We start from the raw sequence: 27,296 nt of genomic DNA, 5'->3' as shown, positions 1-27,296 counted from the left end.
GTCCAGACCCAGTACATTTTAAAATTGTATAATTTGCATGCAAAACATGACATAAACGTTTAACTATGTCTAGGCCTCCCGTGTTCTGCCATACCATTATTGTAATATTAAATCACATGATAGAGTAGCAAAATATTGACTCTGATTTATCATCTAACTATTGCTTTTTTTTTAATCCGAACTTTCGGTTTAGAACAATTATTATTATTTAAACGCTGTATGAAATATGCACTATATTAAATTTAAATGGAGAGAGACTCCGTATATGTTTTAACACTGCTTCAGCGAGAAAAGACACCCCCCCCCCCCCCAAGATGAAGTACACTGTGTTGAGTCCTGTACTTACAAAGTTTATACGTGAATTCCCCATGTTTAACCACGCTTTCTGCAAACAGAATAAACAACAACAAAATATAATTTTGAGCCAATAATTATTAGACATTTAAAAAAACCTCTTCGCTTGTCAGTTATACATAATTATCATTAAACCTTGGATAATAACCTTTATAAACAAATTAGACCTATTTGAAAGTCATGTTCTGCTAAAACAGACATGTAATTATTACACGGTATATGCTGCCCGATAAGTTTCCGTTTTCTCTAATTAACACTATTTTTACTCCCTGCCCTAACTTGCCCGCCTTAATTATTTATCCAAGCAGACAGGATCAGAAGGTAGTCTGACTAGTGTATTTTGTTTCATTTTTACAACTTTTAAATAGAATAGCGCAATAGGCACATTTTGCGGTAACCGAGTGATTACAATACTTGACTATATTCCCGATAAGAACAACTCCCAGTCCACACAGCTATGAGTACCTGGTTGAAAAATAATAGGGAGTAGAGGGTGGAGGAAGTGTTCATCCTACAACATAATGAACAATAATGTCCACGTACAGAATGAGACGGGGCCTTGGCATATACAGGTATTGACATAACGGACAGATATCATATTGGAATACAACATATTGTTATCATTTGTATCTGACATCCCAAGACCACCCCAAGTGGATTAAACAGATATCATAGGCCTAATAGTTTAATCTTTATTAATAGGATATACTTGATACAGATTTACTTTGAATTACATTACAACCCTCTTGAATTGATTACCATATTTGGATAATTACAAACATACTTTGTGGATATTTCTGTCATTGATCGGTTAAAAGTATCATTCCAGAGTGACTCAAATTATATATGTTTTTCTCGTGAGAAATGTTTTGTTGTACAATTTTAACTTCATTCTGCTTTTAATATTGATAGGTACATTTCTGTTTATCAAACTTATAATGTTAATTGTCTAGGCCTGCAGTAAAAAAATAAAATAATTACCAACAAAAGAACCACTGAATTATTTCAGGTAAAATAAAACTATCATAACGTAATGTTTCTTCGGAAGTCGGTATAAGTCGTTCCTTAATATTTAGAGTTGCCCTTATTTCATATTTTAAGGACTCGCAAAATGAATGTATACATAGGCCTATACGTTGTTGTTTTCCCCTTGTAACAAAATAATTTGGTTCCTTATAAGATGAAAACGTGGAAATATAAATATTTGTTGTTTGTATAATAAAGTATAGCAGTGCAGATTTGTTATGAAACCTTTAAATAGGCCCTAATTGATTAACTTTTACATAGGACCTAATGTAAGGAACTTACTTAAATTTATTTAAGAAATTACAGTATTTTAAATGACTGTTTAATAAATAGAAATTGTTATGGTTAAATATAATTATATCATTCTCAAAATTCGAGTAAATACAACAGTTAATATCCAAAATAATAAGCACTATTATAGTACGGTAATTGTTTCTCCTATTGTTATTGACATGTGATATCTAATAAATTCATAATAGTTTCATAGGCCTCTTTGTCCTTATACAGTAGAATGATGTTTATAATGAAAACTAATTAGGCCTATATTATCAAATAAATAAATTGTGCCCCATAATTATATTTTATAGTTAGCCGGAAACCAAGTTAGCGCTACAGGAAGTGGAAAATCACAGGAGAGGTAAGATGTTAATTTGTTAAAAAGTCAAAGTAATATTAAATGCATTTTGTATGGTCATCTCCTCCTAAATTTAGGATACAGAAAATGTACGTTTTTTAAAATAAAATAATGATATTAACAATGTTAGAATGATGATTGATTATTCTTGATCGTGATATTGAGGTAATTATGACGTTGATTATGATAATGATTTTGATGTCGCGTATCTTGTTGCTTCTTTGGACACCATAATAAAGAGGGGACATTTTCGAGGCAAAAGAATGGGGAGAAATATGTGTTAACTCTATAGACGGTCAACCCCTAATCATGGGGACCTCCCCAACGAGAGGACACTTTGTTTGGTCAATATAGTTTCTACATAATGCGGCGCGACGTGGCACCGCCATTTAGTTACTAAAACACCCCGTTAATTTCGATATTTATGGCTAGTTGCTCCTGCCAAATAACGGACGTAAATTACAATAGCAAAGATATCTAGACCTGTTTCCACGTATTTCTTTCTTATTTGTATCATTGTATTGGCATTTTAATTTGAATTAATGTATTATTAATTGGTTGACGCAAACCATGTGATGATGTCAACGTGGAGCGTTTGTTTTGCCTCCATTTAATATATACGAATTGTTAACATCAATCGTTTCCATTCCATATCAGCGTCCCCCCGTCTAACCCCATTGAGATACAAGTGTTGCTTACATTACAAACAGTTAAAAGCATTTGTCATCGTCTTATACTATACTGTTACGGTACGCTTAATTTTCATTAATTTGACATTTATTGCATTTTAATTGGTCTAGCCAGGGAAGAGTTAAATTAACTCTTCCCTGGTCTAGCTTAGCATCATTTATCTATTCTCGACCACAGGTTAACCTATTTATTACTATTTGCTCACAGTTACATGAAAATAAAATATATAATTTACGATTACGTACAATTTATGTGTTACATAAAATATCTTTGTCGACTATAAATATAGGCCCGACAGGTATTGTCATAATATCAAATCATACCAAGCAAATGTTACTTTTTTTTTTCGTCCCTATGCCATCTCAGTACGATTAGTTAAAAACGTAACAATTGAAATGTTTCCAACAATATGTTGGCAACACTTTGAAGTAGTTTTGTTTGTAACTCACCAAAGTAATTACATAGAGAAAACAGTGCTTTCAAGATAAACAATAACGGGATGCATTGCATAATCCCAAGTGCTTGTCATTGTCAACAATGTGCGCACGGAATAATTGTATTAAAACTTAATAAGTGTTTATAAGTGAGAATCAAAATCTTAAGGCCTTTAATGAAAATGCAGACTGTTTACGTGACATGTTTCAATACTATTCTCATAATCGGAACTGTACCGTATATCAACGCCTACTACAGTTGTATTTCAATCAGGCAATAATTAACATAATTATTATGTAGAGTGTTTATAAGTATTTAAATTAAATGTATAATGCAACTATGATTTTAATGATAATAATTATCAATGAAGAAGAATAATGATTTGAATGAGCGGTTAACATTTAATTTAACATTTAACATTTTTTTAAACAAGAAAATACGGAAAAATTCATTTTTTTAATTGCATACGCATAAAACAGCGGGCAACTCGCCTACAATAGGATGGATAAACTAACTATTGCCGATGTACTGGTATTGAATTTATAATTTACTTTAAATTATATCTAGCTATAGCTAATCATTGTTTTAAGAAGTCAACTTATAGCTCAATAATTACATAGAAACACTATATCATAATACATAATAATTTCAATCAATAAAAAATAAATAAATGGCTTACTGCCAATTTTTGATTGGATTATAATATGTCTGTATTCCTAACAGTTTAAACCTTTTTTTTTTAATTTAAGTCTTTCAGATTAAGGACAAACAGTGTGCATAATTAACAAAAAAAGGTAAAATTAGTGACAAAAGGAGGTAATATGGAATACAAAGTGAATTTACAAGATTTAAAAAGGTTACTGATGAAGTTTATCAAATTGTAATGACATTAGAAATTTAAAAAAAAATGTGATAATAATGAAAATAATATGATTTTATGGTTATGACATGAAAGATGATATTAATGTGAATAAGAGTGGTGTTTACGCCACAAAGGAGAAGAAAACAAGGTAAGAGACAGAGATGCACTCATGCACTGCCAAAGTAACCATAATACAGGGAATCCTAATAATTTCAAATTTCGTCTGGTTTAAAATTGTAGGCATTTTTACCTGTACACAGAAAAAAACCAATTAGCGGTACTTTTTATTAAGATTTGTTTAATTACTGATTGATGACATTCTACTCGTGTGATCGTTTTAACGAATCACATTAATTTCAATTAATTTGACGATAAACCTATATACGATGAGTTTGGCCTCTAAAACCGTTCTCTGCTAACTCCACCTGCCTTTTCCGAAAATTACCAAAAGTATACACGTGTTGTTTGCAGTAATTCTATAAAGGAAGCCGAATTAATTTGTGATCTTTTTAAATTAGGCTTAAAACAACTTACCGACCGTACTGTGCGATACGTGCACAGGTACGTAGCAGCGGTGCTTTTACTTGTCTGTTTTCTCCAAATATATATATGGAGGAATGATACAGCATACCTTCACTAATTTTCTCTATGTATTGTCGTGTAGTAGCAACTACCATATGTTTGTGAATCCCATGGTTTTATTTTGTAATTAAACTTTTTATATGCCTATTTAAAAAACATTAAAGGTCCACGCAAACACATGACATTCTATCAAAGTAAATGTACATCGTTATGTAATATAAATATAATTGGATTGACTTTTTCATGTGCATGATTTAACATTTCGTGGTCCTCTATCCCATTATGATTTATAACTATTATGCCAATAGAAGAAAACATACATGATTGATACCGGGTAGATATTATCTTTATGAGAGTCCTTAGTCGGACGGTGTCCACAAGAGACACTGAGGTAAACTTGAACCGGGGTACAGGCTACCAGAGTAACCTCCAGTTAAATACCCCTTTCACGCGGGTGCGTCAAGACTTTCGTTTGTAGAGTATGCGCCTCGGTGTGTATACATCTCGGAGTTTGACAGGAGATGTGAAAAGGGTCCTTAACTTTCTAATCCCCAACCAATCTACCGCAACACATCATAACCTAATAACTTACCCCGACTCTGGAAAACGACAGTTATTGCAATGGTTACCAGTAAGAGTTAGCCTAGACGTTCTCTCACAAACTTAAGCCGGTAATAATATTATCTACACATCCTATATTGCTTTTTATAGGCATAGTGGTACCCTTATTCAAACAATTACTTAGCATTCCTTTCTGATCACCCAACCCAATTGTTTTCCACAGACAAAAATAACTGTATTTTCTAGTGTTTGTACATGATACAAAATATTTATATAGCGATACAATGATGTCATTGTTGCTTTTGACGGTGTAAACCAAGGTCCAAACGAATCAAATCAACACGGTTATCATGAACTTGTTTATTGACTAATTTGTTGCATTTAATTGCGACGGTATATTTTATCGTTTGACATAAACTTTTCAAAACGTGGCTTAGAGAAATTAATTCCGCTGTTTTGGGCTATTTAGTAGAAGTTTATTGAGATTTGTGTGGATTTATTACAAAATGTGTTGTTTATAATTGTCTTGACGACAGTAATTGGAACAATTTAGATCCTTACTTAAATTACAGAACGCCCACCCGAGACGGCTAAACACTATACACCACGTAGATTTAACATATAATATGCACATAATATAATAATAATAATATAATATAATTAATATTCATGGAACGTCTAAGTAACCTTATTGGTAATTAACAATCAATCATTACATAGGCCTATACTTAATAATATCAATTTGATAGCTAAACAATTCATAAGAATGGTTTTTACACTTTTACCGTGTTCTGAATAGTGTCGGTGGATGTTATGAAAACAGAATATTGAAAAGTGTGGGGTCTAAATGGTGTCTGCAGCCCCAGAATACAGTACTTTGGTTGTGATTTTAATAACATAAAGAGAAGCAATGATTATATTCAGCTTTTATTTATTATTTACTGAACCTATATTCCCAAGGTGCAATCGTCGTGGTAGAGTAAAAAGCTGGAATCTTAATATTGTACAAGTTTGTTGTTGATGAATCAGAATCTAGCGATTGTTATCGGTGATATTTGACATAGATTTTAAAGTATTAGTATTGTAATCAAATTATTCGGGTCATTAACATACAGAGATGGGTCAAAGAAAGGTGTAGGCCTTTTGATTTTTATCAAGATTCAAAAGCAATTATGAATAGTTCTACCGGTGCTTTATTAATCATAATGACCTTCTAAATTGTAATACATTACAACTGTCACCACATTGATATTAAAGTTAGATTTGTGAAGAATCGAATTGTAATTTTGTGGAATCTGTCTTCACATAATGGAAAATAAATGAACTTAAAAAATTAATTTAATTATTTATTAATAGAATTAAGATAATTTTCTGAAAAAATCGAAAACAAAATGCAATAAGGTATAGGTAAAGCCACGAGAGGAATTAGGCCTAATTATTATATAGGCCTAGTACCTAAACTCTCTCAATTCTCTGAAAATTGGACACTATAATCAATTAAATACAACGTAGAAAGTTATCTAAACTATATGGCATTTCATGGATTCTATATTAAAATCTAAATTTTATATTTACGGTATATTTCATGGAATGGAAGGTCATGGTGAAAATGCAAGTTTAACCCAATCATTAACCTCAACACGCACTAATTCTAAATTAGAATTCACGATAATTTAGATTTAGTTTCGATACGTATAAAAATGGATTTGAAACTGAAAGGTAGTTTCCCAGATAAGATAATAATAAATATCATATCGCTGCACGATGTGGACACGGTACAAGGTAAGTGTCGGTAAACATCAGATTAAAATTATAGTCTGCGATTTGAATTGGGGCCCCATTTTAGCGCGCTTTCGAAACAAAAAGTGTAAATTAAGCAGAGGTATATCATGCATTGCTGCCAAAAACGAAACCCTGTAAGAGTCTAAAACTGTAGTTTAGGCCATTGGCATGTAGATCCTCTCCTTACTATTAGGCCTATCACTGCTAACAGATCGGTGATTGTGAGGTCCAAGGAAGTTTAGTTGAGAATGATAATGTCGCGCTTCCTCGTTTAATCATCTAGCTGTTATTGTCCCCCTACAAAATATTTTATTTTAAATTTTTTGTTGAATATACCATTTTAATGTCACATAATAGTTATTCACTTTAACCAAAAACTAGATCGAAAAAAAAAATGTAATTTAGTCAGACAATGGTTTTTGGTTAAAATTAACCGTTCCTTTTGTCTTTTTATAAGTGAAATAATTATTTTTGTTGATTTGTTTTTCTACAGAAGTGAATAACTTTATAAAAACTGCAAAATGTCTTATTTTTATTAATCTTTATTTTTCATTTTTTGGGGGACAATACATCTTGAAATTAGATTAAATTCACACTCATACACAATGTATTTTAATTTGAGGCAGAGATATAATAGAACGACATGTTTATACTAGTCTAGATTTTAAATACGTATATCACTGCCTATAAGACAAGGAGAGTGTGAATTTACGCATTACATTTAATGGCCACCGCCATTCGTCTGTTTATCCTACTTTAACCTTACAGATAAATTATCTAAAAGTGAAAGTATCTGTCATTATCAAATTATAAGCATCAGTTCACACTTGATATTTAAATCGAGTGTTTCATCTACTTGAATTTGACAGACTAGTAAAACATGATGATGACAACTTTGATCCCTGTTTACATGATGGAAGTACTTTGCCAGTTAATAATAATTATTACATACAAGAATTTAAAATTGTATTATCTAAAAATTGAATATTATATCTTTATCTTAACGATTAAGAAAGTCTTGGGGGAGTTAATTCCAAGTTTGTTTGTTTGTTTGTTTTATTCGGTACAATCAACATATCAAGGATTACCCATAAAGCTAAAAAACTTAATTGCAATGAGGTCCTTATAAAAAGAAACATAGAAAGTAACTGATCACAACGTGATACTTATGGTAAATTCTTCATTGATATTATCTAATTGTTTTGAACTGTTGAATTTGGCCAATAAATGGTTGGTACTGATATAGCATATACCCGTATCACCCCTGAGTCTTTACTGGGGAACGTGGAAGAGATATGGTGCCTACTGTATAATACTAGGTCTAGGCCTACAGACTTTACAGAAAAAGTAATAAAAAAGTACAGGTCTTAATATGAATTCAATGAGGAAGTACAGTACTTGTACTTCAAGGTACTCAACTGAACATAAAAAAATAATCATGAATTCATCCGAAAATTATAACCTAAACACACGGAACTAAAGTTACCTCTAGATGCAGGTCGTTAACTTCAATTTACCGACTCGTCAACAATATCTAGATGTGAAATTCTTTTGCCAATGTCCATAAAATTATGCCGCTTGATTTGACAACAATATAACCAGTGAATTTCGTTTGCGAAACGAAACCAATCTGCCTCCGAGGAAAGCGGTTCAAAAGTTCAGTTTAAATAAAATCGTAAATTCGAGCTTTGTTTGTGTTAAATTGTTCAAATTACAAAGGTTGTCTCAACTTAAGAAATGACTAATTAGGCCTTAACTATGGCATAATTAAAGAATAGTTCAATTAGTACATTCCTGATGAATTACAATTTTAAGAAAGAGTTGAAAGACAGTTTGTGATCTCATTATAACCAGTGACGGGTGTATTTCAGACTAATGGTGAGACCATGGAGAAATAATTAACTTATTTCGCCGTGATGAGACAACCAACTTTGGGCTAATGGTTTGTACACTTTTAAAAAAGAAAGTCCATTTGCCCTTACCACATTCTAAATAGGATCGTACAAAAACAAAAATGGAGGGATGGGGCCAACCATGGAAACCTATTTCTACATTATTGATAGTACTACAAAATGTTCTTTTCCCCCATTTCACGAAATTATGGTGATCTTTCTTCTTCTTCTGTAGAAGACTAGTTTTAAAAATGTTTACATCATTTCCAGGTAATTAAATTACTTTAAAACCCCGTTTTGGAGGTAATTTATTCATAAAATAATATTATAATGAAATAATATATTATATACAATAACATATTATTTTTTGTTTAATGTTTTGGTATAGGTTCATCATGTAATTGTATAGGTCTTAAGATATATATAGATATTTTATTCCATTCTGTAAGGGGCGGGTTTCCCGCTGTTGAATGAGATTATGAAATAAATAAATAAATAAATCTTAATTATTATTTAAACACTCTTCCCCTAGGCCTATAGTGTTTATAAAATATCTCTGAAACTCATTAAATTGGCTTATCAACACATTTACCTACCTCTAGTTTGAATAAACTGGTTGAAGATAGATAAACCTCCAAGCATGGAGACCTTCTCCAAACAAGTAGGCGTCAAGTCCTCGATATACCGAGGTCTAGACGCGTCCGTCAAGTGTGCCTACGGTACGCGTGAATTTCGGTAAGCGTGAATTTCAGTAACCGTGAACACCATGTGACAGAATCGTCTTGTATACCAGTATACTGGTAGTGTACCACCGAGCCCCAAGATCAATTATTCTTACCTGATACTTTTCCCGTTATTGTTCCTTTTCTGTCACCCATAAATACTTGGATGATTGGATAAAGTCCAACACTCAATGCAACTATAACGTTTCTATGACAAATATAGACATTTGACTGCAAACATTGTAGAATGTTAAGTGTTTGGTTAGCGCGTCATACGTCTTGTTTGCTATTGGTCTTTAGCACTGTTTGTAAACAGTACACGCGTTTGATTTTCTCCCAGGCACTTATTTAATATTTGAGAGTATACTGAACATAATGAAGAATTTCATCGTTATTTTTGTAGAACTTAGAACTGAAAGAAACTGATGAACTAGGCAACCTTGTTAAATGTAAATGTAAATCGACAACTACAGAAAAACATTTATACATAGTGTCTTCTGATCCAGGGAATTGCACATAGGCAGGAGGTAAGTAGGTGGGTAGGTTTGAACAAAGAGGGAATAATTTTTCCTCTATGTTGTAAATAACCATTTAACTGGCATACTTATTTGTTTTTAATACCTGTCAAAATCGTCGGTGATGCGCATAAAACAATATAATTTTATAAGAGGCGGTAATGTTACAAAACTGGACAAAAGTTATCCACTATATCAGCTTTAGAATTATATAGGCCTAGTAATAGACCTTAAATAGGCCTTTTTAAATAAAGAAAAAATACATTATGGATGACATTTTGAAATTGTAAAAGAACCTGGGTACAGGATGAATAGTTTATGAACAATCTTTAAAAGAAGATTTTTTATAGATTGCCTCGCATGTAAAACTTTTTTACAGAAATAGAGGGCTCTATCACCTTTTAGTTTTTGCTCGAACACACAAATACGAACAACCGCGTCACACAAAACAAAAACAAACAGTGCCTGGCACCACGCATAGAAGGAGAGGAAAGTAAGTCTGTTCTTAAGTATTAATATCTCAATTTCTGAACTTCTCGGCACCATCATGGTTGCATAAAGTTTAAAGTACTATTATTGTTGATCTACGCCCAAATTTTACGAAGTTTATACTGTTTAATTTGAGAAGTTATCGCTAATTTGAGAATGCCTGCATCTGCTAAGCCGAACGGCTTCGGTGAAGATGAGCCGCTCAGTGGACGAATCAATTACAATGAAGTACCGAAAACAGAAGGTATTGTCGGCTTAGCTTTAATTGATTTTCAATGCATTTTAGCGTAGAAACAACATGTATAATCGTTATATTTTTGCAAAATGAATGAATTTGTATCAATCATATATTAGAATTTGTCTAACCCTCTACTGGCCTTAGTAAACTTCTTTTTTTTTCAGAGTTGTTCCTCTGTACGTTTTATTAATCTTTTCACTTTCTGAGTCTCCTCACCCCACCCAATTTTACAGCCTAGTATTATAAAATACTTAAGTACAGTAACAATCAAATACATTTTCACAATAATGTTTATTACTATATATTAGGCAGTTTTTCTTCATCTCACCTCATTACTTTCATATTTCAAATTAATTACTTGGATCATTTCAATTATGAATTTATATGGATTTGAAAGCTAGATTATTAATGTAGCAATGGCAGTATATTATGTATATTCATAACATACGATTAGGTCCATTACAATTCATAATTTCCTGTATATATCTGAATAAATTACTTCTTGTACATTGTGAATCGTTATAGCTGTCTGTTACTGTTATATTCAATCAAGGAAAAGACAATATGGTAGGTCCTTAAAAAAGGATTGATTATTTAAATAAAATGCTATATCCATTTGATGTTGTGTATGGTTAAAAGTTCTTTTTTTTGTGACAAAAATATTTTAATTCACATACAGTACTCTACAGTACAAACCTGATAAAGTGAAAAATTAATAGACCGTTTGTAACTATATAGTAATAATGCAGTTCTTGCAGCAAATTGTATTCTTAAAATGTTCTTATTTTAGGTGTTTGTTTATGTAAATTATGGATAGTACTCACTGTCAAAACATTAACATAGAAAGAAATTGGTTTGTCATACTAACATAAGGAAGTATCAATATTAAAATCGTTTAAAAGTACATTACACTGGAAAATCCAGGATTTTTAAATTGGCTAGAGCCCTATGATATTACTGATGAATAAGGTGGGCACTGAACAACAGAAGCCCTTGATCAATGAGAGAACCAGGTGCTTTAAAAACATTCCTGGCTTAGTTTCATCCATCATTCAGATAAATGTAAGACTAATTGACATTGTCATTCGTGACAGATGTCAGCCAAAATACCATACATTTAATATTGTGTTGCACTCTGTCCATGGAGATGTTAGGAATAGTGTACAATAATTTTATTTTTTTAAATGCCTTTCATAGTTGTCATAGTTGATGACCAGGTTTTTTTTATCTTTGTTTTTTTCTTTAAATGTAAAATGTTAAAACAAACATAGTTATTTTCTAATTTTATGTTGATAATTTTAGCTGTTGTTCATGTGCATTTTCTTTGAAAGTACTTGTATTTAAGAATGCCATTATTTTAAGATTTACAGCTCACTAACAGATGAAATGTGTACATTACAGGCAATTAAGAAAGCGTTAAATCTTGGCCAGGTTTCATTTTCTAAGTCTCAAATACATCAATTGTGAAATGTAATTTGTAAACTCTGTAAAGGTTATAAAACATGACTGTTAAAGTAAAAGCCTTTTCAATCCTAAATGTCTAAAGCTCTGTCTACACTATCAAACTTTATGCGACAAAAGAATGTGATGTGACCATATTTGGACATAATTATGTCATAGCAATACTATATTTGGGAATATCACTACCATATTTGGGCACATCACACTTGTTTGTCAAATTAGTTTGATAGTGTAGACAGAGCTTTATATGTTGTTATCAAAATGTTTATTTTTGGACATTATTTATCCACCATATATTTTTGGGAGAAACGGATATAATAAGCCTCTACAAATTTGATATAAACTGTTTTTTGAAGTCAAATTATGTGACAACAATTTCACTCAGGACAAACCTGAAGATGTTTAAATGACACAAACAGCAATTGCATTCAAAATATCAATAAACTTTTAATTAAATCGGAAAATGATAATAGCAGAGTTGTCATGTCTTGTGGGACTACTTTATACGCACTTCAATGACAATATACTTCAGAGACATGAGCAGATTATGTTTTAAAATATGTGATATTTATAACTGAATTGTTTAATTCCGTTTAATACAAAAACAAATAACTTGAAAGGTCTATTTATTTCATGAGAAAACTTGTGTTTTGTATAATTCAAGATTCATGTAGTGTAATAGAACATTACAATCCGCTGCCTGATACTGGACATAATTTGTGCTGTTCAATTTAATGTAATATTGACTCAATAGATAAGCCTATTTGACAGCCACATACATTAGTCTTGTCGCGATTCTATGTAATTTAATTATCAATTGATTGGGAGGTTAAAGTTGACACAGAGTAGTTAAATTTCTATGTACATTATTTAAAAGTCATTATCATGTGATGAATCAGAATTTCATTATAGAGAGCCTATAAAATAATGACGGAATAGAATCAATTTGTATAAAAAAAAGAAATGAATTTAAAAAACTGTATTTTCAAGATAACACTGATTTTGCACCAATTTAAATTAAAGGACAACTTGACTGAGGACCATATTTTAACAACGTATTAGGGATAAATATGATTTCAGAACCATCACGAGATATCGAGATATAAGGATATCGCTGCACGCACTCGCCGTACAGCCGTCGCCGTAAATTGCTGTGACGTCACGGGTGCATCACAAAATTTTGGTCATGAGTTTTCTGGAAAAGTCTGGCAAATCGCGAAAATTTCTAGTAAACACACGTAAATAAATCGTAAAAAATATAAATGTTGATTTTTTTATTGTTTCTTTTGCTTATCTGGACTCATTAAGTAGATTTTGCGATGCACCTGTGACGTCACAGCAATTTACAGCGACAGCTGTAAGGCGAGCGCGTGCGGCGCTATCCTTAATCTCGCGATTGTTCTGAAATGGTATGTACATCCCTAATACGTTGTTAAAATATGGTCCTCGGTCAAGTTTTCCTTTAACATGATTAATTATGTCAATTGTTAAAAACAATATAAATATAAAATGCTCTTTAGGAATGTTATTATTGATTGATTGATTGATTAGTAGCGCAAAGATTGCACTCGTGATGGAAGCAGAAATAACAAGAAAAAAATTGCGCAGAATTTATATTAATTACCATATAAAGGTGCACCACACAATGATACATCCTGCCCAAGAATTAAACAGCTTGAAAAACTGTATAGTGGAAAGCATATTTTGAAAGAAAGTAAAAAAGTTTGTTTGAAAATAAATGGATTTACATATTAATTTTAATATTGTTTTCATTCATCTTTTAAATAAGGGTACAGTAATCACAGGGCTGGAAACGAAGGGGTCTTTGGTTGCATTAGCGACCACATTTTTCTAGTTGCGACCTCAGAGTTAGAATAGGTTGCGAACTGAGCGCTAGGTTATCCCAAGGAACTCTCAAAGAAAGACAAACAAACATAAAACAATGCAAATTAAAAACTAATATTTCTTATTTCTCATTTCAATAATCTGTATTTTGTTGCTTTGTGTATTTGTGTTTAATATTTTATTTTATCCTTTATGGATATAAATTAATATACTTTTATCATTTGGTTCTGGATTTAGATAATAATAATGATAATATATAAAGTATAATATTATACAATACTGGGAAATTTACAGTAGTTTACAGTCGCCTACAAAGGTCATGTTTTGTGACACAAACATGTGACTACTGTAATAATAGTGTTTATACAGTATTGCACTTCCTATAAGTACCATACATGTGATTATAACCATTGGAAAGTTATAGATAGGTATAGTTATTCAAAAGAGAATGAATAAGAATGAAAGCTCTTCAAATTCATGTTTGATTGACCTTAAAGAAGACAGAAAAAACGGTAGGTTTAATCAGAAATGAATCATTTATCGGTTATATGCTATAAAGTTATAGCTCTATGCTATTTAGTTATAGCTGATAGCTCTATGCTATTTAGTTATAGCTATAGACCCTATGTTATTTCAATTTCACCTATGTTAATCAGTTTTCTGCTGTATATAATATCATTCACAGCTAGACCATCATTTTACCTTTACTATGCATCTAACTGTAGTTGTGACAGTTACAAGTGTAAACATTTTTAGAATTTGAGGTGAGAAAACTCATTGGGGGTCTATACATGAATCCTGAGCAGTCTCCCAAAAAGCTTCTTCTCCCAGTCTCCCAAAAAATATTTCTCCCAGTCTCCAAAAAAGCAGCTAAAGTATTTGTAGGACGATCTTTAGCTATCTTTCGGATATCTTTCATGTTATGCATGTAGTTTACTGTTTACTGTATTCTGAATTTTTTCTTTTCTTTTGTGATGTAAACACCAATTTTATTCACATTCTGAAGGTTGTGTTCTTACACATTTTATTAAACATAGTTATATTTTAATTTGAAGAAAACATAACAAAGGGTACTTGTCTAGGCCCTGACATTTCCATCTTCTCCACCTCTTCTATTATTTGCACCAAAAACCTACACTATAAATATGGTATTATTTATCCTGTAATTAGTTTTATATACTATTGGATGGAAAAAAAATGAATTAATATTTTATAGAGGCCTAGTTGTTTTTCTGTAGTTTATTATGGGTTAATGGGTCAGCAGCAGAAATATGTTAGAAGAAACTATACTCCCTAATTGCAATTCTGAATCGGTATTGACTGTGTAGGCGCAGCCTGGTTGTTGTAGCAGGTGTATTTTGATAGTTGTAAAAACAATGGAAGATATTTATGTTGTTAAATATACGTTGTGCCTTGGGTTGTTTTATCATGGTTGATAATTGAGATGTTTGCCGATAGTTTCCGAAGTTGAATCCTCTTCTAGTCAGGTCATAACGGATGAAACCAATTCCACAAGAGGTGGGTACACTTGCCTGGGAACAGTTTGCGAGTTGCCAGTTGAAATCGGTGACATTTGGTCTATTTACTGTAAACAGTTTTAAACTAATAAATTGTTTTAATTAAAGCATTACTGAAACAGGAATATTTGAATCATTAGGTGACCCAGCTTGTTTATTTATATGGGTACAGATACAGGTACAGATTCATTTTAAATATCCAATATATACGGTAATGGAAATTACAGTGCTCATATCTTGGTTTGCCTTAAATAAATATAAAGGAAAAAAGAGCTATCTAACAAATCTTTTGTTATAATTTTGAATCCCAGCTTGGTAGAACGAGTACTTGTCTGTGCGTTTTACCCAGATGTACTAGTTTTATCTGTCTCTGCCATGAATAAAAAATAGGTTCCTGTATATCGCTGCCAATGACATACCATGACCCTAAAATGTAATTGACCTATAGTACCTTGTATGACATTACAGTAGTAGATGTGCGCTATATAATTTATACATAATAATTATCATTTTACCTTTAAATCAATATAGCAAGGTGATTAAAGTTATATATGTTCAATTATTCAAGTCAATTCTATTATATCATGTTTTAAGGCTATAAGTCATAGCTATAAATATTGTTCAATAATTATATTATTTATGGTGCAATTTGTTTTGATACGCTCTTCAATTTTGTTTTTAACATTTTCTAATAGATTTAAGTGAATTAAGTATTAGCTTCTTGTTGATTATCCCATGCTAGGTGGTAAAAGCATGTCTTCTCGAATTCTTAAATGACGCACGTTGTGTTGCTATGGCAATCAGGTGGCTGTATTAACAATAGTTAAATGTCAGATTATTTTCATGTTCTCAGTGATTTTGAGTATGGTATGTCACAAATATGTACATTTACTAAATTTAATTTGTTTTGTCAAATTGTTTTTAAATTATTTAAAGTCTCGATTAAGATAATCTTGTTTTGTCAGATATGAGATATATTTATTGTTCAAAATAAGTACATTATATTGTGTTTTTGTATTAGAGAAAATACAACTTTTTTTAAATATTATTTGTGACTATCTTTAAAATGCTGTTTTAGATTTGGCTGCAAGGAAATCGTGACTATTAAGCTCTGTCTACACTATCAAACTAGTTCGACAAAAAGTGTGATGAGCCCTAAAATGGTAGTGGTATGCCCAAATATGTCCATCATGTCCATATATGGGTACATCACATTTTTGTCACATAAAGTTTGATAGTATAGACAGAGCTTTAGTCTAGTGACTGCAATAAATCTATGTTTGCTCTGTATTTTCAAATGCTATATTCTTTTATTTGATTAAATATAATATGATTTTATATGATTAATGTGAATTTATTGAAACTGGTTTTTGTCTATCAAATTGTGCTTGATTTTCTTAGAAATTATGGAAATTGTTACAAATGATTCTTTATTATCGAAGATCCACAAGCTTATTTCTTTATCGTGATAGTTATTGTCCTAGTGTAAATATGCCTTTACCCTCTACTCTCTATATTATCTTGTATAAAAAAAATGACAGCCCTTCATTTACCTCCGCCAAGGAGGTATATGTAATCAATCGCGTGTGTTTGTGTGTGTGTTTGTTTGTTTGTTAGCAGGATTACTCAAAAAGTAATTACAAGATTACCAAAATGAATGTACAGATAGATATGTGGTCAAGGACCATTCCATTAAATTTTGGGACCACGGTCCCAATTCTGGACCACTTTTTAGTATACTTTTCAGACCTGATAGGACAGAAATTTCAAAAGCCGGTGAGCAGTCTTAAAGTAACAAGTAAACTAAAATTGTATTTTCTCGAGAACTACTTGTCCAAAAAACTTAATTTTTGTAAAAGAGGCAAGAGTTATAATCTGTGATTTGTAATTTTAAAACATAATTTGATTTAATGTGCACCTTTTTTGATGCGAGTGGTTTAAAAAACCTATTTATTTTCAAATTCATTGTTAATTGGAAGGCTTGTTACAAACCATTACACCAAACTCGCATACACATGCTTGTAGTGAAATTAGCCTAAATCACAAACAGCATTAAGACACACACAAATATATATATTTATTTTTTCCCGGAGAAATCTTATGTATGAGAATTTTACAGTAGGCGGAGGTATGCGGAGTGGCTTTCTAGTTATACTATGTTTTCCTTCCTGTCCCCCTTCCCCTCTTTATATACTAAACAAAACACTGATACAATAAAAATCACCCATGGACTCTCAGAGTAGAATACGTCATTTTGCATCCATTGCTGAGCGATAAAGGGCTTCTCATATTAAATGCACATAACAAAAACTTTATTAGGGTATTTAGTTCTAGTGAGAAACCATAAATAGATTTCTGAACTAAATTTACGGAATTGGAAATTTAGAATTGTGATTGTACATCCCTGAATTCAGCAGTATGTATCTTTTTAACAGAATATTAGAAGATGATTAAGATATAAATTCAAAGATTATCCTTTTTTCAAATGTTGTTTTACATAATAGATTCATGCAGAGCGTGTTAATTTGTTCGTCAAGCATTTTTAATTGCAAGTACATTCGATACATTTGACGACATATACATTACCGTATCGTTGTCGTTGGCCTATGTATGTTTACCTGCAGTATGTATCGTAACTTTGGGATTCCAGAGAAATCAACAAAATTCCATTCTATTTCTGCGCTATATAAAAACCTGCTGGATGACATTTTGTGTATTCAGGCTAAAATAAGATAATTATTTATTTTTAAAATAACGTTGAATTATCATCCAGCTTCGAGGATAGTTTAAATTAAAAAAATGAAGGCCATTCTGAAAACACTTATAAGGAGGAGATTCCATCATTTATGATTAGAATTTCTTTTCTGCACTATAACGGTACTACATAGTTTGTTCAGTATCATAGACAAATTCTATATACAGTGTCACATGTTTCATATACTGTAAATAATAACTTCCAGGACACCTCATCAAAGTGTCCTCTTAATAGAGGTGTCCTCTGATTAAGGGTTAGCCATATACTTTCACTTGTTGATTGAATCTTAGGAAAATGTCCCCATAATATACAGTAGTGTCTCATAGGGTGTCCCCTGAATAGGGGTGTCCCAAAGGTGGCACTCTACTGTTTTACAACATCCCTGATGGCTAGAGGGTTTATAGATGAGTTTAAGCATGGATAGCATTTATAGCTCCATGATTTAAGTAAACAACTGGCATTACACCAATAATTAATTACTAATAATTAGTTACTAACTTGTTTACTTGTCAACAGAATTATTATTAGTCCTTGCGGTATTTTGATAATACTAATATTTGGAAAAAAGTGAATTTGATTTCAAAATATGTTATATTATTATAATGACCATGATAATGTCAATTTAGAATCCAAATTTAATAATAAATCATCCATAATTATAATTCTAATCGATGTCATAATTTGCAATTTAAAATTTCTATTGTTAACAAAATTGAGTACTGGTATTATGAAAATTCTTTTGTTCATTATTTAGAGAATTTCCAGATATTGTAGGTAATGTATCAAATGTCTATATTAAGCCCTTTAATTACAAAGAATTTGGGGGGTGGGGGGTGGGGGTGAGAGAGGTGCTCTCTGTTGGATGCGTATAACAAAAAACAATATTCTAAACCGCTGTCAACACATCCAACAACAACAATGTTGACTTTTTTAATATCTTCTCTAGTGTCTTGTTTTTATTACATAATTAGTATGTTAATTATGTCATATTAATACTGTATGTAGTAGACAGACCTCATGATTGTACAGTAAGGTACAGGTAAAGAATTATTGACATATGCATAAACCAGTATGTTCTAATACCAATTGCAACAAAATCAGTGATTTTTTTTTTTTGCTCAAATTCTACATTAAATATGTTAATTCATATATAATCCATATATATGTATAATAGAATCCATATATAATGTACCTAGGGCCAACCTTTTCTGATGTCAAATTATCCATGAATATTTCAAAATCACTGTTCCCACGATGCAGACAAGCCCTTAAACAATATACAGTGGAAATTCTATAATAGTCATCTTTTATAATTTATTTATAATTTTATTAATGAAATAAATACTTAATAACATTTATGCTATAAGCTAAATAGTGTTTTTTTGTTGTAAAAATACAAAAACAATAACGTTTTCATTAATTTACACATGTACATATTCAACTAATCGTTGTTGAGTAAACACTATTTGAGCATGTAGCGCAAATAGCCGCTGATTTAGTATTATTATGGCTCACTGATTAGTGATGATAAGCTAGCAGGAGTCATCACAGGCAGAAGATATTGTATTTCATGGCCTTTGGTTATAGTAGGATCTGGCTATTTGCCCATTAGCGATTGTGAATTAATGTTACTTGAACGTATGAGTTGTAAAATTGATAATGTGCACATAGGAGTAATATTGTTATTTTTAGGACAGTTAAAACTGGTTAATTACAAAAATTATTAATTGTCACTTGGTTGTTGATAAAGAAGTCTTCATTATGGAAGGCAATCACCGCCAAAAATACAATTACAAACATACAATATATTCGTGGAAATATGCAACGTACTCTCAGAAACGTACACGTTGTATATTTCCACGAATAATGTATGTTTGTAATTGTATTTTTGGCGGCGATTGCCTTCCATACTTCATCTTAGAACTCATGGGATAACCATATCTATACTGCCTTTGATGAAAATCTATCCAAGAACAATACTACTATTGTGATAATACAACAATTTTATTGCTGTTTTTGATCATGACACGGATGAGTTAATTAAATCCTTTAAAAACTTTCTAATTTCTTAACAAAAATGTATGATGTTTATCTATTTATCGTTGTTCATCATCGTTCGCAGTGAAAACAGGCCTTAACATTGTGTATTTAGCAGCATCTATAAACAATATTACCAGATATAATATATTTATTGTTTGAATCTCATTATGATTAATATCATTTTACTATTAGTATCACTTTGTTTTATTACTAGGTCAAGCTTCAACCTTCTTGAAAGCATATTTTCTTGATTGGATTGTTATGCTTGACATCCTTTCCATGATGTTTAAAAACACTACAATAAAACTAGTTTGAAATTATTACAACTAACTAAAGATATCCCCTCCAGCGTGGTTTTCAAAATGAATGCCTTTCCAGTACAATTTCTGTCATGTTGATACCCTACAGTATGTGTATGGATGCATGTAGATTGGATGATAAAGGAGCAAAATCATAAATGCATTTTGTGACCATATTGCCTGTCCTCCCCAACCTGCACAACATGCCATACACCACCTTACGCTGTAGTTCATGGTTTGTCTTAACCGCTTGGACACTCGATTCAAAGTCTGTGTTTATTATTGTAATACTGTATGTGATTTGACTAATTGTTGATAATTGATATTTATTGTTGTTTTAGCCCAGGAATGGGGATGCTGTACATACTTGTTGGTGTTTCTCTCTTACCTGCTTGTTGTCTGCACATTTCCATTTTCACTGGCGTACACACTCCGTGTAAGTATATTATATATATATATTGAATTTTAATTTGATAGGAGCATAGACTTTGGTTGCAAAAGGAACAAATAGATCAAACCTACGAATTCTCAAAATGTACCAAGCCTCTTCATTTGGAGTACACTCGTATTAAGTATGCCCATATCATCACAAAACATAAACCTGAAAAATGTATCACAATAAAACAATTATTTTCAGAACTGCATACTTATATCATTATAGAACAGCAAACCTTCAAACAATATGTTACAAAATCTTAAGCAAACTATACCCACTACATCAATGCCTAAAAGAACTATTGTTTGTATAATGTTTAACCATTAACCCACACACTAATCTTCCATTAAGTCCATCTATAAATAGCCTGTATGTTGTTTTCTCATATATCACACTACATTATAATTTAAAGTGCAGTGTTCATTTAATAGTCCATAATTGCCCTGTTTAAATAAACCATAGATGTATTATACAACTTGATTGTCAATTTGGTAGAACATTGAAGTTAACTCTCTTGCGAATCTCCTTAATGGAATAAATATACTTAGCACCTTCTAGACGGCCCAGAATTTTGTAAGCACACCGATGCTTATTCATGTACAGCAAACCTTTTCTATAGTGCCTTAAAATGTTTCTTTATTTTGTTATATTTTTAGATGGTAAAGGAGTATGAACGAGCCGTTATTTTTCGATTGGGGATGTTGTTGTCGGGCGGTGCTAAAGGTCCTGGTCTCTTTTTCATTTTGCCATGCATCGATAATTACGTGAAAGTTGACTTAAGAACTGTTTCTTTCGATGTTGCCCCTCAAGAAGTAAGTACAATAATTCAACATTTTGTTGTATATATACTTTTTAATGTTGTATAACATTTTTATTTATTGTAGGTTATTGTAGGCCTATAGTTGTACATACGTGCCATGTTCAATGAAAAAATAATTTTATATTAGTTTTGATAGCCAAATCTGAATTGTTTGAGGTTTTGCATGATGAAATCAAATGTTGATATAAAGTTTGTGGTACACCATGTATATTAGTTCTGTAAAGAACTGTTGAGTTTCCCGATGTTTTGATAATATTGACAATATGCTTTGATCATCCTCAGAAGTGAGAATCTTGAGGACGATCAAAGCATATTGATCAAAACATCGAGAAACTGAATTATAGAGTTTAAGTATTCTCCTGGAACTACTGTAATTATGTTGCTCTATGGATTACTATGTCTGCATCTCTGGTGATCCAATATTTTGAAGAAATAAAAAAGAAGGCACATATTTGTAAACTCCGTCTACACTCTCAAATTTTATGTGACAACAAAAATGTGATGTGCCCATATATGGACATGATGATGTCATATCACTACCGTCTTTGGGCACATCATTACCATATTTGGGCACATCACAGAGCTTAAAGATGTATTGTCTTGTCTGATATATTCTAAATTTAAATTGGCCATATCACAGTAATATTAAAGGTATTCACTTTAAGTCGAAAATTCGAGCTAAAAGCAACAAGTTTACGTAATTAACAGGTAAATTAATTTGATTACATTTCGTCTATTATGATGACAACTATTATGATACTTCAAAATGACCCACTTTTTTCGAAATTAAAAAAAAAAATTTTTTTTTGAATTGGTCAAAGGGACAATTTCAAGGGTTGAAATTGGAGTGGGGCCTATAATAATAGTAGCTAAATTAAGCATTTTACATTTTACTGTAAGGAGTTATCCAATAATAATAAAAGTGTGAGGTGTATTATAATATTTACTGACACTTTACAGTTTGTTTTTTTTTTTAGATTTTAACAAAGGACAGTGTTACAGTTGCAGTTGATGCAGTCGTCTATTACCGAGTTTTCAATCCAACCGTAGCAATAACTAATGTTGTGGATGTCCAGAAATCTACCAAGCTACTTGCAGCTACGACATTGAGAAATTGCCTTGGAACAAAAACTCTTGCCGAAGTGTTGTCAGACAGGGAGAATGTGAGCACGCACATGCAATCTGTACTAGATGATGCTACTGACCCGTGGGGAGTGAAGGTTGAAAGGGTTGAAATGTAAGTTTATTTGTGCATGTAAATCTGAAATTACATTGTGGAGAATCTGTCAAAGCACAGTTCCAACCCATACCCATCTAACCCATCCCAGAAGTAAAGTACTTGTGGTTTATTTAAAACACTGTCCGAATCCAGGGTGTAGCGCCTAAGGGTGCATGCCCCTTTGACAGCTAAAATTAAATTATGAACTATGATTTGATCTACTGTTATGTGTTTAATCAGCTGCTCCCCGCTATCAAAAGTAGGAGGAAGATTTGTGATGCGTAATGTTAAAAATTATTGATGTGTGACTTAAGCCTGGAAACCATGTAGGTGTTTTACGCTAGATACAGTAAATGAATTCGAAATTAATGCTTCCATTACAAACTGAAGTATAAAAGATCAGTAGGAACATCTGGTATGCAAATGACTGGTTGGAGATGAAAATGCATGACTTTCATATCATCATTGCCCTAAACAAAACTTAGACAAAAGGTTAGTGTCTAGTCTATTCCTGGTTCCGATATATGGAGTTTAAGCACCATATGATATGAAAGCATAAACAGGCCCTAAGTGTATTTTGTAGTTTGTGATTGATTCTATCTTTATTTTCTGACCACTTAACACACAACACTGATTAAATTCATTATGTGCATTCGCTGTTTATCAGAATGCGTGATTCATTACTATTTTGCATTTACCATAAACTGTGTATGATTTGTGAGGTACAATTGCGATATGCGATATCAGATACAGGGTCAACTATAACTCATAAACATACATCAATCACGTTAATTTCTCTAATGGAAATTTAGTCTATTGTTTTTAAGATGCATATTTTATGCTGTTTATGTGCCAAGCTCAGTCAATTGAAAAATACTTTAATAAGGAATAATGTAATCTTCTTTTCATTAAAATACGATGTTACAATGTCACACACAAACATTTTCATAATTTAACATAAAGAATTCAGATTCAGATTTAATTTTATTTGCCAATTTAAAATGGAAATAGTATAAGTACATTTTCCACATTAAATTATAAAATGTATATCTATATATAAATTTATGTAAGGGCAAAATTTGGTAAATCGCACGTTATTTCTAGAACGTTTACTCGATAGTATATAAAGTTGGTTCGTACTTTCGGTACTGATTTTAACCACCTGATGTAACCCTGTTTACTAATGAAATTGAGTTCGATAATAAGTTATTGACAATTAAAACGAATTTAGGTTCAACGATTTGTTTTTGTGCGGGTATTTTTCAAGATGGACATCCATTAGACAGTGTATACCACGATTGATATCAAACTCAATTTAATTAGTAAACAGGGTTACTTCAGGTGGTTAAAATCAGTACCAAAAGTACGAACCAACTTTATATACCATCATGTAAAAATTCTTAAAATAACACGCGATTTACCAAATTTTGCCCTTATGTAAATTTATATATAGACGCAAAAAAACTGGCTAAAAAAATAAATAAATAAAAAAAAAAACAAATATAAAAAATTTATAAAATATAATACAGATAAAATGTAATTTACTGGAAATATGTGAATGTGTATGTTACTAACAAATCATGCCATACAGAAATCTTGCTAAGCCTTTTTGCAGCTCGATCAATATTTTATGTGCATAAACAAATTAGTCACATTTGACATCCGTTCATGTGAATGCAAGCAATGCACACTTTAAAGTTAAATAACATTGCGTAAAAATGATGATTTGAATGATGTATTGTCCCCCAAAAACATGAAAAATGAAGATTAATTAAATCAGACTTTGAATATGTTATTTTGTAGTTTTAATAAAGCTAATCACTTCCGTAGAAAAAAAAACGAAAAAAATCATGTTTTTACTTATAAGATGAAAAAATAAATTTTTAAATTCAACTAAAAATCCATTGGCTAGCAGCCAATTTGACAATTTTTTGCTTTAAATTACAGTTTTTTTAGGTAAATATATTTTTTTATACAACTATTATGTTACACTAAATGGCACATTAAAAAAAAATTTGTTTAAGAATTATTTCAATAATTCGACAATACATCTTTAAACATAATATATTTATAAATTGATCCTTTCCTGTCTGGAAAATACGATTTTTACAATTTAATTAATTATTTTTAATCGTTTGTACTTTTAGGAAAGATGTCCGTCTGCCTGTTCAGTTACAGCGTGCCATGGCAGCTGAAGCAGAGGCAGCAAGGGAAGCACGAGCCAAGGTTAGTATGTTTGCTTTGTTCTTCAACCGACTTGTTTTAAGGCCAATTTACACAGACGATCGGTAACGGTAAGCAGTAACGGTAAGCGGAAAACGCAAAAATAGAATCTATGTTATTTCTTTTGACCATTTACACAGAATGTGGTTTTCCGCTTACCATTACCGCTTTCCGTTACCACTCGTCTGTGTAAATTGGCCTTTATACAAGGGCCGGTTGGGATGAAGAACATATTTGTATTCCTGTTTTTTCTAAATTCTAGATTTTTTAATCCACCTCTGATACTTTCTCAGGACGTTTTAATATAAAGTTTTTCTAATGTGTGAAGAAATTTGATCATATCACTGCAGAACTCTCCTTCTTAATTCAGAAAACATTGTTATTTGTTTTGTTTCTTTAGTATAATAGCCCTTTCACATCGCAAACACTGTAACAAGCACACCATACCATTACCCCTCTCACGCCTGGGGTGTCTCCAGATATCACAGCAGAATTTTGGTGTTAAAGGGGTACAATTTGATGCCATTTCTAGAGTTTGCTTGGTGATGTCAAAGGGCTATTCGTGTAAAATTATTTTTCTTTCTGATAGAATTACAATATTCTAATTTTTACTTTCAGGTTATTGCCGCAGAAGGAGAACAAAATTCTTCTCGTGCTCTTAAAGAGGCTGCAGATGTCATGCTTGAATCACCTATGGCTTTACAACTACGCTATCTTCAAACGCTGAACACGATATCAGCGGAAAAGAACTCAACTATCGTATTTCCTTTACCGCTGAATTTACTTGAAAACATATCGTACTTCAAAAAGGAATAGAAATTGTGTAAAGGTTGTAATTAAAGTATTTGTAAATACTTTATCGGACACTGCTTTTGAATATGTAAATTGCATTTAAATATGTAAATTGCATTTGAATATGTAAATTGCATTTGAATACATACATTGTATTTGAATACATACATACACCTGCACAATAAACTGAAATTGAGCGTTTATTCGACTAAATATGGTACATACAATTTCTTTCTTAAACAAATTTGTTTCACGAGAAATAAAAAATGTGTAATGCAATGTTAATTTTGGTATACTATGGCTTATAGTGTGGGGAAAATTTGTTTGGTGTCCCCTTAATAGGGGTTCTGCTGTAATGTATTGAGGTTATCTTGAGTGAGTGAGTGGCCAAGCAGTTAAGACAGTGGAACCGTAATTACGTAGCCATAACATTGGCAGTGGTTCGAGGCTCACTCACTCCATGGTTCTCGGATAAGGACTATAAACCGTAGGTCTAGTGTACACATCTAGCTCGTGTGCACTTTAAAGAACCTAGTACATCTTTCGAGACGATTAGGGGGTTACCCCGGTGTATTAGTACATCACAGCCACTGATCATAACTGGGTCCTCTGGGAGACCAGTCTTTGACTGAAGAGGTCGCCCAGTATAAATATATATTTCAATCAATTTCAATTTCATCTTATGCAGGTTTACAGTTTTTTTTTAGTTTTATGTTAAATCGTGGTATGTATATTAGCTTATTTTAAATGATAAACAAAACCAACAAACACTGATATTTAAAATATTAAGAATACGAAATATAATATTTAGTGTAGTAATTTGTACACTGTCACAATGTTACGATAATTACAAATGTACATATATTTTGCTATGTTAGATGTAATCACAAATTATATTGTGTATAGTGAATGTATGTGTTTTAAAACAATAGTATAAATCCCAATAAATTACTTTTTATTTCCAATTAAGTATGTGTCTATTATTCAACAAAATGAAAATTAATTTAGGGTTTATATTTTCTTGTTAATTCTTGTGAATTATTATGCAATAATATTGCTATATATGTGCATAATCATCATCTTATAGACGTAAAGTAACTATTTATG

General features: G+C 31.5%; 1 protein-coding gene across 2 annotated transcripts; it reads left to right on the top strand.

Moving 5' to 3' along the window:
* Window positions 1-10,488: 10,488 nt before the first annotated feature.
* Window positions 10,489-27,154, top strand: LOC144837732 (stomatin-like). 2 transcript variants are annotated; one of them, XM_078692967.1, is made up of 6 exons: window positions 10,489-10,788; window positions 21,041-21,135; window positions 21,792-21,947; window positions 22,933-23,192; window positions 25,322-25,400; window positions 26,016-27,154. In XM_078692967.1, exons 1-6 carry the CDS (start codon window positions 10,701-10,703, stop codon window positions 26,211-26,213), a joined length of 876 nt encoding a protein of 291 aa, XP_078549093.1. In that variant the 5' UTR covers window positions 10,489-10,700; the 3' UTR covers window positions 26,214-27,154. The 2 variants fall into 2 exon arrangements, with proteins under 2 accessions (XP_078549093.1, XP_078549094.1); XM_078692968.1 differs by lacking the exon at window positions 10,489-10,788 and adding an exon at window positions 14,476-14,600.
* Window positions 27,155-27,296: the final 142 nt, after the last annotated feature.

Source organism: Antedon bifida, chromosome 3, assembly GCF_963402885.1.
Source record: "Antedon bifida chromosome 3, ecAntBifi1.1, whole genome shotgun sequence".
Taxonomy (NCBI): Eukaryota; Metazoa; Echinodermata; class Crinoidea; order Comatulida; family Antedonidae; genus Antedon; species Antedon bifida.
Note: the sequence above shows the minus strand (reverse complement) of the source record. Positions and strands in the feature narration are given on the sequence as shown.

Coding starts and splice junctions, on each gene's coding strand:
- LOC144837732 (XM_078692967.1), top strand. CDS start 10,701: ATGCCTGCATCTGCTAAGCCGAACGGCTTCGGTGAAGATGAGCCGCTC. Junction 21,136..21,791: donor CACTGGCGTACACACTCCGT/GTAAGTATATTA, acceptor TTATATTTTTAG/ATGGTAAAGGAGTATGAACG. Junction 25,401..26,015: donor CAAGGGAAGCACGAGCCAAG/GTTAGTATGTTT, acceptor TTTTACTTTCAG/GTTATTGCCGCAGAAGGAGA.